The following is a 15,679-nucleotide window of genomic DNA, read 5'->3' as shown; positions in this document are numbered from 1 at the left end:
TAAAGATTGTAACCCCAGACTTCAGTGTAAGTGTGTGGCATATGGCAGTTGCTAAACTTGTGTGGAATGAAGGGATTTGGTCTTCTGATCAGATGGAGCTGGGCTGGTTTTAATGCACTCTTCAGCAATACCTGCACGCTAAGCCCAGGTAATAGGCAGAGGGCTGAGTGGGTTTCTAGGACACAGTTCTATCCAGGTAAAGCCAGGCTGACTGCTAGTTAGTTCTTGCCAAACACAATCACTTTTTCCCCATAGTTATACCTTTTTCCTCCCAAGTCGGTGCTCCATTTACTCTGATCAAGTTGAGACTCTGCTGACCACCCCCCGCCCAACACAAGCTATCTTTAAAAAGCCTTGTTAAATCATCACACTGTGCACATCATTAAGTGGCATCTCAAGATGTAGGAGAGAATCATCTTGTCCTGGGTGGGTCTGCCCCGTTGGAGGTGGCCACATCTGAGATTTTTCTGTAGTTTCCTAAGGCTCAGAGAGCCTAACTCTGATGAGTAGTTTAATAGTGACCTCTTATCCTCGGGCACTGCAGACAGAGCCTCCCAGAGGTTGTGCAACGGCTTGTGAGCAGACAGAGCAGGAGTGAGTCAGGAGCTGGCTGAGCCTTCAGGGCTCTCTGATCTCCAACTGGCTGTGAGTCACAGAGACCCCAAGATTTCCAACCTTGACCCAAATAACTCCAGTCACAAAGCAAGTCTCTGTCTTAATGAACAGATTCCACCCACGGCCTCCTCTCCTGGATGGCAGCAGGTCTGTCTACCAGCTAGATAGCTGGTGGTAAAGTGTTTTGACCAGGGGTGGGGCTAGGGCTCCTCTTTGGGCCCTGGTGAAATCCAGTGGCCTTAATTGTGAAATCGTTTGCCTCTGAGTTAAACTCCTCATAAGAATCTAACGAATTAGTTCCTTACATGTCGGGCTCATCTTCCATGGAAGTCAATTACCTGGGTCTTTAGAGGCCAGAAAAGGACTCCTGCTCGCTCTAAAGGTTGTGCACAGAAGCTTTTAACTGATCAAGATTTTCACTACTTTTATTCAATGAGGTTTGGAACACGAGAGGCCCCAAATGGGCATGTTTTGGGGATCCCCTATAGAGAATATAAGTTAAGAACTTGTCCAAGATGAAAAAATTAGTAGGAAATCACTCCCAATCATGCCAAGTGGGTCTTCTTCAGAAATGTCATCCTGATGGCAGGCCTGAAGAGAGGAGGACCTCACGGATGAGCGCGTTCCCAGGGTCTGAAGAGAGCACATTCAACACACGCGTGCACACGACACTCGGACACATGTCCCCCAGCTTCTACGAGTAAAACTTGCTGTTGCTGACTCTCTTCTCTCTTAACCTGAAATCAAACAGATGTCGCCATCATCCGTCAGCCTGAGACAAGGGCCCTGTGTGCTGAACTCTAACATTTCTCTGTCCACACAGGACATTTCGGGCTGGAGGGTACGTGGTGGAGTTAAGAGAGCTGGGCCCCTGGCAAGACACGAAACCTCTCTGGACCTCACTTTCCTCATTGGTCACCGCTACTCTGTAGGTGGAGTGGAGAAGAAAGGAGAATGATACGGGTAAGGAGTCCCCATGCTGTTTCCACTGGAGGCTGCTACTGGCATTTTCTTCTGGGTAGTTCTTTGTGGCGCATGGCTGTATGGCACGTGGCAGGACATCAGGCACACCTGGTTGTCCCTCCTTAATCAGAAGCATCCTTTGTTGTGTGTTGGGGGTGAGGGGATCCTGCTTTAGTTAGAACCACTGGACTAGCCCATTCTTGGGAACTCGAGAAGGGCTCCTTAAATGGTAGTGATCATGGCTTATTTTCACTATTACATGGATGTGTCTTTCTCCTGAGGACAGTTCAACTTAGGGAAGATGCAGGTGCTGAGGTTACTGCTATAACTAACTTATAGAGCAAAGAGAAATAGTCAAGGGTATCAGGATTTGAAAGATGGAGGCCTTCCTTCCCTGACTCACTGCCGGGAGGATCTGCAGGTGGGAGGGGCTGACGTACCTGCGGTTGCACTTCTCCTGGTACAGCTGCAGCTGGTTCTCGTTGACATTGAACTCCCTAACGAGGGCATCCCGGGTGGCATTGCGCAAGTTTTGGTGTGTGTCATACAGAAAGAGCTGGTGGTTGAGCTCTTCCTGGCGCCTCCGCAGCTGGCGGCAGGAGGAGTAAAGCTCCTCTTCGCTCTCCTGGAGAATAAAGGAGAGAATGACCATGTGGGGATGGTGTCTTCCAAACCAGAATGGAGGACACAACATCTGGAGGGTGTGATGGAAGTGAGCACAGGGCAGAATGATCATCTGCTGGGATTTTTCCCAGAAAATCCCAGGCCTTTCATCACCAAAGATAAACTCGCAATTGTTTATCCCATGGAAAGCAAGTGGTTTAGAAACCTTTGGTTCACAATAAGAGGTAGCTTTATTGTAAAACCCTGAAATAACAAATGTATTGCCCAAGGATTCTATTTCTTAATCAGATCTAATCTGTGTCACTTTCTGGCTCTCATCCAAATGTAAAAGTTCTAACAGCTGTGTCTTAAAGTAGCATGCAGCAGGTGAGGGACAGGGCAGCCTGGATAGAAAGCAGGTTGGTGGCTGCTTGTGGGGTAGAGGGAGTGGAGACAGCTAATGAAGGAGTTTCTTTTCGGACTGATGAAAATGTTCCAAAGTTGGTCATGGTAGTAGTTATACAACTCTATGAATAGACTAAAAACCACGGAATTGTATTCTTTAAGTGAGTGAAATGTATGATGTATGAGTTACATCTCAATAAATTTGTTATCCCACCACCACTAAAAGAGCCATGGTAACATAGGTTACCCCCGCCCCAGAGATGGGCACTGACTCAGTTCTAGCTAGTAATGATGTCTTGTTCCTCTGCTACCACCACCTTCAGGCGTGTGGCCCAAGTCAGGTCAGTTAGAAGTATCCATGGAGCTTGAGTTGGTACTCTTGGTAAACAGTAAGTTTCTTTTCTTGGGGATCAGCAGAAAGAGTGATGAATGTTTCCAGTTGTGAGCGGTCCCTTTGCTATCATGTAAAGAAAGAGTGGGAAACAGCCACCAGTAGAGCACCTGGATCCAGCCATGACTGAAACAAGTCCTATTCCTGAGTCTTGCAGTTGTCTGAGCCAAAATAGTCACCCCATTATGCTATGAGAAAAGAAGTCTTATCAGAGAAAGGAGTTTGGATTTCAGCATGGAAGGAGGAGGGAGTGTTACCCCACTGATGCCTTTAAAAGATCTCTGTCTATTGTGTAAAGGACAGCTACTCAGGAGGTCAGTCTAGTGGCTGTTATTACTGATGGAGTAGTTAAAGTGAGAGACTCCAGTGCTACAGAAACGTGCGTCAGTATACACAAATGGCTCAGACCATACCTTGCTCTGAAATTCTTCTCCCACCATAACGACCTAACAAAACATCCTGGTCATTCCCCGGGATAACAGGTAGGAGTCTTGACTCTGAAGAGTGGGGAGAGTGATGCTCAAAGTTATTCTGGCCACTCACAAAGGTGCAGGGAGTGAAAAGATGACTGTCTTTGCATAAGGAGTGGAGATAAAATGGAGATTCTCTGGTGACTAATTCAATGTATTGAGTGAAGCATTAGGAAGAGTCAGTAATGACATAGCTTAAATTTATATCCTTCCTCAAGGAGGCTAGCTTTTCTTCCTATCAAGAATAAAGCAAAACACAGGGGGAGGGTAGAGTGTGTGCCTAGCATGCACAGGCTCCTGGGTTCAATCCCCAGTACCATCATCAAAAGTAAACAAGCAAACAAACAAACAAACCTAATTGCCCCCCCTCAAAAAAAAATAAAGCAAAACAAAACAAAAGCTCCGTTAAAGTCTTCACACTCTCCTACAGATGGTCTCTTTTCACCTTCTCCCTGCCTAGACAAAAATAATTTCTCTTGCTTTCATATATATAATGACTTAGGAATAAGGTTAAGGTGAAAATTCATTTTTTCTGCTAATGCTTCTCTAATTGCAGGCCTTTGTCTCCTCTTTGGAATCCCAAAGCATTTGTAGCTGTTATATAATTCAGTCTTTAGTAGTCTCTATATAGGATAGAACATTCAGAAAAGCACACAAAGCATATATACAGGTGAATGAATAACTCTAAAGCAAACAGCTATGGAGCCGCCAACAAGTCAAGAACTAGAGCGTTGTCCACTCTCTGCACCCTCCTTCCCTCTTAGAATTTTGTGATAATTATTTCCTGGCTTACTTTTGAGTCTGAGTTGTCACACATAAGTTGAGTTTTTCTTTTCCAAGTCAATGGTTATTTCGCTTTTTCTAATATATGTATCTTACCAATTGCTTTCTCACCATTGATTCCTTTTTTTTTAAATAGCTGTAGCTGTGCCTTTTCCAGAATGTCATTTGGTTGGAATCGTATAATTTGCAGCCTTTTCAGACTGGCATCATTGATTCTTGAAATACATTCCTTCTTGCTTATATAAGAACTATGAGCATTCTCTTAGCAAAGTCTGTTAGTCCTAAATTTATCTGTCCTTGTATATCTGAAAATACCTTCATTTTTCCTTCAATCTTGAACGGTAGCTATTAGGATATAGAAGATCTAGACCTACAGAAGATGTGTGTCTAAGGCATTTTGACGATATCCTTTAATCTTCAGGCTGCTACTTGCTAAACATGGAAGCACTGCTGTTATGTGTCAGTCCTTCCTAGGTAATCTGTATTTTCTTTTATAATTTCCTCTTTGTCCTGGTATTCTGCCAATTCAGTACAGTGTCTATATGTGGATCTATATTTATACTGCTGTGTTTATAGTTGGAGGGTGTTTATCTCTTCAGTGCTGGAAAATTCTCAGCCATGAATATTTCAAATATATTATGTTGGAGCTTCTCATTGTGCTTTATTTTCCCCTTCATCTTGCTGTATGAAAGCAAATTCCCAAATCCAATCTTCACATTTATTAATTTTTTCCTTAACTGTATCCACCCTGGAATTTCCCACTAAGATGTAAAAAAATTTTTTTCAGGATTTTTCAGTTTGTATTTCCAGTTCTTAATTGGTCCTTTCACTCCCACATGTTCTTGATTAATCATAAGAAGGGTTGTTCTTTTAAAAATGTGCGTCACTCATTGGGTTTCTCTCTAAAAACTTTTTTTTTTTTACTTCAAAGTTGTCTTCAGGTGCACTGGAGTGGATTCCCTGACTTTTACATTTGTTAAGCTATATTAGCATTATTTTCCTTGAGTGTTAAAATTGCCATGTGCCAGCTCCAGCTAACAGAAGCAATAAAAAGATCGTGGTTTCCAGGGGCTTGGGGAGAGGGAGGGAAAGAGGAATGAATAGATGGAGCACAAGGGATTTTTAGGGCAATGAAATTATTCTGTATAATATAGTGGTGGCTACATGTCATTATGCATTTGTCAAAACCCCCAGAATGTACAATTTCAAGAGTGAGTTTTAATGTAAACTATTGACTTTGGTTGATAATTGTCCATGTTGGTTCATCGATTGTACCAAATATGCCACACTGATGAGGGGTGTTGAGGGTAGGGGAGTATATATGTGTGGGTGGGGAGGGCTATGTGTGAACACTCTGTATTTTCTGCTCATTTCTGCTGTGAATCTGAAACTGCTCTAAAAAAAAGTCTATTAGTAACAACAACAACAAAAACTTGCCATGTGCCAGCTCATCTTGAATAGGAAATTTCTTTCCTCCCTGAACCTATGCGTTGGCATCTGGTTTTCTGAATGTCCTAAATGGAGGACTCCCAAGGTCAGGGCCAGCAGAGTGTTAGGGGGATGACCTAGGACTCTGGGTTCTCAGAAATACTGCACATCTTGTTTAGGTCCTGGCCGCAGGGCTGTGTCTGTTTTTATCCCATCCCCTCAGGCAGGCAGCTGACTGCTGGCCTGAGCCCTGGGCACCTGATAAATCTTTTTCTGAAGGGTGTTTCAGAAAAGAAGCCCACCGTGGCCCAGGCAGCCTGTCTGTGTACAGCCAATGTACAGTTCTTATTGCATTAGCACACAAAAGTGAAATACATGAATTACATATCCAAACACAAGGAGTTATAAAAAGGACAGAAGGCTAAGGAAAGCAGACGGAATCACTACAAATAAACATAGAGATGGCTGAATTAGAGAACTAAAAAATAAAAATGTAAAATAAAGGCAAGAACAAGGTTGTTTTAAACACAAATACCTAGAGAGTCAATGAAGTAGATAATTCATTATCTAAACTAATCTAGGAAAGTGTGAAGGGCCAAACAGCTGAATAAGAATAGGCATACAGCTATAGGTATACAAATACAGATAAGATGTGAAAGGAGCCCGTGAAACAAAACCAAGTGATGTGAAAAGAGTAAATGTATGTGTGTATTTAATTATTATAAGGCTCTTATATACACATATATTTCCTATTACAGAAAAGTAATCCAGAAGAGAAAGAAAATTGCAGAGTTTGAGAAAATTCTTATAGCCAGGCTCCGAAAACTTCACAAAGGATGTCTTTAACATCTCAGTGTCTTCCACTGGGGGTAGCAGTTACACCCAATTTTATGCAAAATGTGCCATGGGGCTGAGCTTCGGGGTATAACTCAGTGGGAGGGTGCATGCTTAGCATGCACGAGGTCCTGGGTTCAATCCCCCATGCCTCCATTAAAAAAAAAAAAAAGTGCCATAGCCCTAAGAAGGCTTCCGAGTGATTTTTATGAAGCCAGCATAACAAAACCTGACCAAACACATCAATGAATACCAGTGCAAAAATCCCAAGTAAACAGTAGCACATACATTACAGAAGCACAGTAAACAATACAATCCTACTCTATTTCACTAGGACAGTCTTTCTTCCACTTTCTTAAGATGACTGTTGGACACCTCTGCTCTCCCCTGACCTCCCCAATCTCAGCTGGTAGCCTCGCTGCTTTGTTCACATAGAAGAAATTACATGAGGAATTTGCCCATCTTGGCCCCTGACCTGCCCATCTTGGGACCCTGACCCCATGCCTTCTCTCCTGATGGCCCAGGGTCCCCTCTCCCCTCTCCTACGTACTTCTTCCTTCCTGCATGTGTCCTTTCTCTGTCCTGCACTCTCTCTTCTCTACTAAATTATCGCCATTAGCAGCATGCAAAGGCATCTTAAAAAGCTCCCCCTTCACCCTGCACCCCACCAGCTACTGAACCATCTCTCCTGTGACCTCTGCAGCAGATGTCCTTGAATAAGTCCTAGGCTCCCTATCAATGTATCATCTACTTCTGCTGACATTTAAAAATTTCAGATTCGGATTTTATTAATTACATATGCAGAGTTTAAAAAGCCAAGAATTGTTAGGATGATGCCCCAAAAACCCAGCTGTCTCCTTGTTTACCACCCCCTGCACCTTGATCCTTGCTCCCCAAGGTCAACAGTTGTTTCTTTTGATTATTAACTTCACGGTTCTAAAAAAAAAACAAACAGAAGTAAAAACATGCTTATACTGCAAGTTCTTGGTTTTTTTCAGTTTTTAGGGATCATCCTCAGAAAGAAAAATTTGGCTATCTCGCCTATGTGTTCTTTTCTCTTCCCCGTTGGAGATAGCCATTTTGGGTTATATTAATTTATGTTTATATGGCACTTTTATTATTATTCCCACTTTGAGCCCTTGTTTTAGATGGATGTGTGTATGTGTATAATTTAAAATGTATAATGTTTGAATTCTTAGAGAAATTCTCTACCTTTAGTTTTTTTTCTCCCCCCACCAATGCTTTTTTCTTTTAATTTTTTCTATGTTGACATTTTAAATTTACAGAAAAGTTGCACTAGTATCGCAAGTTCTCATATCCTGCACAACCACAGTGCAATTATCAAAACTCGGAAATTTGCATTGGTCCAATACTGTTAACTAAAGTACAGATTTTACTTGGTTTTCACTGGTCTTCCCACCCATGTCCTTTTTTCTGGTCCAAGATCCAGTCCAGGACCCAGATCCACCAGATTGTACTCAACTACTGTGTCTTCTCAGTCTGCTCCAATCTGTGACATTTCCTTAGCCCTCCGCTACCTTTTATGACCTCAACACTTTTTTTGGGGGGAGTATATATATATTTTTTCTTGAAGCATAGTCAGGTTACAGTGTGCCAATTTCTGGTGTACAGCACAATGCTTCAGTCATACATGAACATGCATATATTCGTTTTCATATTCTTTTTCACTGTAAATTACTACAAGATACTGAATATAGTTCCCTGTGCTATACAGTATAAACTTGTTTATCGGATTTTGTGAGAATCCTCCTGTATCTCGAAGTGAGAGACACTGTCAGAGTTCAGTAGGTGTTCTGTGCAGTTCATTGGGTTTGTAGATGTAATTCTTGGTGTATTTGTGGGAGAGGGCGAGCTGTGAGTCTCTCTACTCCGTCATCTTGGCACCAGGTCTGACCTTGACACTTTTGAAGAGTACAGGTCACTTACTTTGCAGAACATCCTGCAATTCAAGTTTGGCTGGTGTTTTCTCATGGCTCATTTGAGGTTATGCAGCTTTGGCAAGAATGCCACAGAAGTGATGTTCCTTCTCAGGAGCACTGTGATATCCATATGTTACTGGTGGTGGCACTGATCATTTTTTGGTTAAGACAGTGTCTGCTGGATTCATCCACTGTAAAGCTCCTGCTTTTCTCTTTCAAATTAAATTTCTTGGAGGTACTTTGAGACTATGCAAATATCCTGTTTCTCTTCAGACTTTCACTAATTTTAGCATCCAATGGTAAATCTTACGTGCAGCCATTTATTACTATTGTGTTCCAATGATGACTGTCTTTTTCCTTCACTCCTGCATTTATTAATGGAATTCTTCTGTAAGGAAAAGCTATCTTTTCTCTCTCATTTAATTATTAAACATTCATGTGCCCATGGGTTATAATCTAATATCATTATTTTGTTGCACAAATTGTCAGCTTTGGCCATTGGGAGATTTTGATATGTCTCCATCCTTTCTTCACCTCTTCCTTCCTTACTGGAATTTCAAGATACTCCAGGCTCATTTGATATTTGATCTGTCCCAGCGCTGGAACTACCTCTTGTCTAAAGAGCTCTGATTTCTTTTCACTGGTGAAGGATATTTAAAAAGCAAGGTGTGGGTGCCTGGGTATGCTCATGCCTACTGGGGTGTCATTGGTTCTAGGCCCTCTCAGCAAACAGAGCTAGGATATATATGCATGTATAATAACTGCTGCAAACATACATTTATTTCTGCATCTATGTATATGTATGTATGTATGTGTGTGTGTGTGTATAATATATAAATATATAAATATTATGTATATATAATATATAAATATATATATATTATATATATAATATATTTAAAGTGAGCCTATACTAATACATCTGATTCCAATCAAATTTTGGCAGGATTGGTATATATTTCTGCTTGCTCAGGTGTTGCTTTATGTCTTCCAGTAAGATTTCATACTTCTTCTGCTATAAACCCTATATCTTTCTTACTTAAATTACTCCTAACATGTTGTTACAATTTTTGTCAATATCATGAATGAGATTTCCCATCTGTCCCTACCTCCCACCCCACATTTCCAACTATTACTTCCAGAATAAAGTGGCTGACTTAATAAATGCAAGACAAGCAGACATTAGTCTCCTTAAAATTGGGAGTTTGTTTTTGAAAATATATATTACCCTAATTTGTGAGTAGAAATAATTTTCTCTCTTTACCACAACTGACACCAATTGTTTCACTTGGCTGGTTACATCTGTTGATCCAGTGGTTTATGCTCTTTCTCACTGTGTTGCTGACTGTGCTGGTGTTAAACTATCTTTGCATCATTGGAATAAACTACTTAGTTGTAATATTTTGATTGTGCTTCTAGTAAATAGCTGGAAATGACTTGCGATTTTCTGTTTTAGAATTTTAATCTGTATTCATAATGGACATTGATCTATGGGTGGAGCAGGAGACATACTATCTCCAATTTTGATGGGAAAGTTATATAGCTTCAAGACATTAACTAAACATTTCCATTTTTCTATTAACTTCATTGGATTAAAATTATAATTACATCCTTTAAATCCAGATAGAACATAGCTAGCTCTGGTAACTGTTTTATTTGATAGGTATTTTATTATCCTTTGGGTGTTTTTTTTTTTTTAATAGGACTTTGCCTCCAAGTTTGTGTGTGTTTACCACTTTTTGAAATAATTTAAGCCTATTCACATTCTTCAGTGCAATCACTCATTTGCCCTAGTTTTTCAAACTTATTTATCTTATTATTTGGTGTTCAGTCTCCTTTTCAATATTGACTCTTGTATGTTTTGTTATCTTACTTTCTTTGTTCCTTTATTAAGCAGTTGAAGAGTTTATTTAATTGATCTTTGCAATGAGTCAGCATTTGTTAACATGTTTCATTCAGTTGGGTTTTAATCTTTATTCCTATTTTGTGTTTTAAAACTTTTAAATGAATACTTGGTACTTAATATTTTCCGTCTTCTGTGCAGTTTTAAGGCAAGCACTCTCCTAAATATACTTAGGGCATAAATGTTTTACTACTTTTTGGATAACTTACTTGTTTTGATTTATTTCATCTAGGAATTTATTTTCAAATAGGGGACATCTTTATCATCTTACTAGCTTTCAAATTTTTATCAGGTTATAGATAATGACTTATGAAATCATTATCTTTTAAAAGTTTATTAAGCTTTGCTTTCTGACCAAATAATCAAGTTTCTGAGAACCAGAAGAAAATAATATGCATTACCCACTTGTCGGGCATAAAGTGTGTATCTCTTAAACCTGTTAGTCATATTAGTTTGATTATCTGTCCTTGGTAATTTTTCTATATACTAGACATTCCATATTCCTGAAGACATTTTCAATTAAGTAATCTTTTATTTGTATGAGCTTTTGTTTTATATATTTAGCATAGTAATGCTGTTTTCTAATTAAACATCTATGACTTGCATCCCTTTTGTTAACCAAGCATTCTGTCATTATATATTACACCTGTTAATGCTCTTTGGTTCTTTTGATCTTAAAATTCTACCCTGGGATTAATTTTTCCTTCCCAGTTTTTTCTAGTAACTCTTCTTTTTTTTTTTTTTAACCTTTGCTTTAGGCTTTTTTCTTTTAAACACTGCACAACCAGATTTCTTTGCTAATGGGAGAATTCAACCCATTCACCAAATCAAAGTTATATCCATTCAATTTTAATTTTCTTTAATTTTGTCCTTTGTCTTATTTGTAATTTTTACTCTCTTGGTCAAGTTTCTATTTATCTCTTTTTTATCTGTTGCTTTTCAATTCTTACAGTGGTTACCTTCAGTTTTTTTTAAATATATTTTTATTGAAGTATAGTCAGTTTACAATGTTGTGTCAATTACTGGTGTACAGCACAAAACTTAAGTCATATAGGAACATACATATATTCATTTTCATATTCCTTTTAACCATAAGTTAATGCAAGATATTGAATATAGTTCCCTGTGCTATACAGTATAAACTGGTTGTTTATCTGTTTTCTATATAGTAGTTAGTATCTGCAAATCCCAAACTCCCAACTTATCCCTTCCTACCCCTTTCCCCCAGTAACCATAAATTTGTTTTCTATGTCTGTGAATTGATTTCTGTTTGTAAGTAATTTTGTCTTTTTTCTTAGATTCCACATATAAGTGATGTCATATGGTATTTTCTTTCTCTTTCTGCCTTACTTTACTTAGAATGACATTCTCCAGGTCCATCCGTGTTGCTGCAAATGGTATTTTTATGGCTGAGTAGTATTCCTTTGTGTACATATACCACAGCTTCTTTATCTAGTCATTTGTCGATGAACATTTAGGTTGTTTCCATGTCTTGGCTATTTTAAATAGTGCTGCTATGAACATTGGGGTGCATGTATCTTTTTGAATTGAGGTTCCCTCTGGATGTATACCCTGGAGTGGGACTGCTGGATCACATGGTTAAGTCTGTTTTTAGTCTTTTGAGGAATCTGTTTCCATAACGGCTACACCAAACAACATTCCCACCAACAGTATAGGAGGGTTCCATTTTCTCCACAGCCTCTCCAGCATTTATTGCTTATGGACTTTTGAGTGATAACCATTCTGACTGGTGTGAGGTGATACCTCACTGCAGTTTTGATTTGCATTTCTCTGATAATTAGCAATGGTTTTTTAACATTCCTTTTTACATCAGAATATCAGCATTAACTCTCCCGTTGCAAGATGCTTTATTTGCCTACTGATCCCACCGACATAAACGTTAATCTTTTAGGATGTCTGTATTTTATCTCTCAACTCCTGGGTTTTGCTAATGTTTGATTATTTTCAGTTCTCCCTTGAGTGGATATGTGATATGTCTTAAATCTTGCATCTCCAGAAGTATGTTTCTGTTGCCTTGACATGTGGCTGGGCAGTGAATTCGTCTGTCTTACTAGTCTGTAGGTGGCATTCTTCTGGTTTCCAGTGCTGAGGAGGACAAGTCTGATAGATTTGGTTTTCTTTGTAGATAACTTGGTGTGTTAGAAAGTTTAGGGTTTTTGTTCATCCTTGGAGTTCAAAACTTTTACTTACATATTACTGGGGGTGTTTTCTATTCATCCCTTCAGGAACCAACTGAGTCATCTCAAGCAGCAAATCACAGAGAATTCCCTCTCTTCTCTGTTTCATTAATAGCTCCCCACTCTTCTGTTCCATTTTGTCCTTTGGGACATGTTTGCATGTTGGGCTCAGAGGCACATGACCTGTCTTTTACTCTCTGTTTCATTAATAGCTCCCCACCCTTCTGCTCCATTTTGTCCTTGGGAACATGTTGGCATGTTGGGCTCAGAGGACAGAGGCACATGACCTGTCTTTTACTTTATGATGTCCACCTCACGGTGGTATATTTTAGACTTTGAGACATTTCTTCCACATTGTTTTTTGGGTCACGAATGTGGATCTCTCTATTTATATAGTGAATTTTTAAATTCAAGAGATCGTTTTTAAAGTTTCAAATTCCAGAAGTTTTTTGGTTTTTGTTTTAGAACTTTCAAGGATATCCAAATAGAGGACTAATGTGTTAGGGTTCTCATCAGATGCTCCCAGCAGATCTACTTAACTGCCAGCCACCTGTACCAGGTATCCCCTGGGTCTTGCTTCCTCTTGTGCCTGATTTTCCATTGCATGCTCATGGTTTTGCACGTTCAGTAGGCACATCAAGTCACTGGGTCACGGTTGTAGGCACAGCAGTTTGTGCTCTTTGGGACCAGCACTGGGCAAACTCTAGCTGTTGAGGCACAAGGGGCACCTTTCTCTGTGCCTCCACGTCTCCCAGCTGTAAAGAAATCTTCCCCAACCTCAAAAATCAGGACCAGCTCAGCTCCAGAGGTCAGCACCCCTCTACTGATCCTCCAGGACTTTAGAGTGTGCGCTGTAGCACTTCTCCAAAGGGACATGTGCGAGTCCACATATCTGCTCCGGCTTAGCCTCGCCGGGAACCACAGCATCCTGGTCTTTCCAACTAGGCCACTCTACCACTTGTACCTCCACTCCCACCCAGCACGAAGCTAAGCACTGTCCACCCCAGGATCAGTACCCAGAATCCTGGGACAGCTGGTTTTCTCAAACACACCCTCCAGATACTGCCAGCTTGGCCACGGATGATGATGAGGATGAACATGCAAGTTTCCATGCTTCTCCTGTCCCCTTCTTCTGAGTCTCACAAGTTCAGATCATTTGAGTAGAAGGAGGCCTTTTTCAGTTAATAGCAGGATTGAATAGAATACATTAACTGAAAAGAAACTAGTTCCAGAGAATAATCTGACATGTATCCAAAAATACATAGTCTTCTTCTTTTCCCTCTTTGATCTAGTATTCCATTACTAAATAGCTAGCCTCAGGAAATAATTCTTAATCAATGTTATATGAAGACCGTCATTATTCATAAAGTAAAAAACTACAAACAACCTAACTGTCCATCAGTGGGAGAATGGCCAGATGAATTAGGGACCTCTTCCACCTGATGAAATAGGCATTCATGGCTTTGAAAATCATGGTAACATGGAAAAATGCTTAACGTCATCTATGAAGCAGATAAAGGGCACATATTCATAAACATTATATGAACCCAACTATGGAAATATCATATGCAAAAAATTATCAGGCAAAGGAAAGATAGCAAAATGCTGACAGTACTTATGTACAGGTGGTTTGCAGGATTTTTTTCAACCTCCCCCCCATTCCTTTCTTTTCCTACTTCTCAAATTAAATATAGTAGGTAATAAAATGGTGTTTAAAAATACACTTTGTGAACCAAATATATAGTTAACAGAGTAACAGAATTGGTAAGTAATTGTGACATTTAAATGGCTTCTTCAGAAGGGGCTCAAAGTGCTTGCTGACAGTTTTTCTGGGACTTTCATCTCTATCTCAGCAAATGTTTTACGAGTAAACTCCATTTCAGTTCTCACTGGATCAATCATTTACTCAGACAAGGCTTTCTGGAAGCTGCTTGACAGAGCATCTTCCTGGCAACACAGAGGATATGGTGATAAATAAAACACGGTTTGACCTTGGGCACCAACAAAGCCCAGGTCTCCCAAACACAACCCTCAATGCAACGTGGGGCAGAATGTCTAATGGTGCCTGTGAGTGGCTTAGAACCTGGTGACAGAAGTGGAATTAAATAAAAGCTCAGGGACCAGCAGCTGAGATGAAATCTGCATACCCTCAGACAACTTTTCCTCTGGGAACCCCACACAATGCCCCCTGTACCTGGCTTCCCCTACAGCATGAGGTGAAGCTTCCCTCATCAAGGAAGCTGGATAAACATTTTCTTCTATTTTTTTAATCTATTTTTTATATAGTGGCTAATATTTGCAAGTCTCAAACTGCCAAATTTATCCCTTCCCATCCCCTTTCCCCAGTAACCATAAGATTGTTTACTAAGTCTAAGAGTCTGTTTCTGTTTTGTAGATGAGTTCCTAGTGTCCTTCTCCCTGCCCTCGTTTTTTTTTTTTTAGATTCCACATAAGAGTGATATATGGTATTCTTCTTTCTCTTTCTGGGTTACTTCACTTAGAATGACAAGTCCATCCATGTTGCTGCAAATGGCATTATTTGGTTCTTTTTTATGGCTGAGTAGTATTCCATTGTAAAATATACCACAACTATTTCATCCAGTCATCTGTCGATAGACATTTAGGTTGCTTTCATGTCTTGGCTATTGTAAATAGTCCTGCTATGAACATTGGGGGTGCATGTATCTTTTTGAATTAGAGTTCCTTCTGGATATATACCTAGATATGGGATTTGGATAAACATATTTCCTTTTAAATATACTACTTTTCTCTGCTGCCAGTGATACCTAATCACTTAAAATCTTTACTATGCTTCCAGGTTGTTTATGACAGCATTGCAGAGCAGTGTCTGGACAAATGCAGTCCTCCTAAAATCTGAAACCACTTTATCACTATATTTTTCCATGAAAATGTCTGCAGGTGGGCTTTGTACATTAAGTACAAAGAAGACACAGAGATGGCTCCAGATCCTTTTGTGGGGTGGGGAGGGGTAAGCCTGAATAAGCCAAGGGTCTTCATGCTTACTTATTCCAGGCTTTAAAACTTTTCCATCTTGCTAAATAAACTGATCTCAGTAATTCCATATATGGGAATTGATCCTAAGGAAGGAATGGTGTATGAGAGGAGGGAAAGGGTAACTACATGAA

The 15,679-nt window shown here is 39.9% G+C and overlaps 1 protein-coding gene across 1 annotated transcript in view; it reads right to left on the bottom strand.

Annotated features, from left to right (window-relative positions):
• Nucleotides 1–1,022: 1,022 nt before the first annotated feature.
• Nucleotides 1,023–15,679, bottom strand: part of PLCG2 (phospholipase C gamma 2) — a 139,441-nt gene continuing 124,784 nt past the window's right edge. The window contains exons 32-33 of the mRNA XM_072967808.1: nucleotides 2,019–2,203; nucleotides 1,023–1,352 (exon numbers count right to left, since the gene is read on the bottom strand). Of these exons, the coding sequence (XP_072823909.1) occupies nucleotides 1,310–1,352; nucleotides 2,019–2,203 (228 nt within the window). The 3' untranslated portion in view covers nucleotides 1,023–1,309. The remainder of the gene's footprint in view (nucleotides 1,353–2,018; nucleotides 2,204–15,679) is intronic.

The sequence above is a fragment of the Vicugna pacos genome, chromosome 9 (assembly GCF_048564905.1).
Source record: "Vicugna pacos chromosome 9, VicPac4, whole genome shotgun sequence".
NCBI classification, from domain to species: Eukaryota; Metazoa; Chordata; class Mammalia; order Artiodactyla; family Camelidae; genus Vicugna; species Vicugna pacos.
This window is presented reverse-complemented; position numbering and strand designations above follow the sequence as displayed.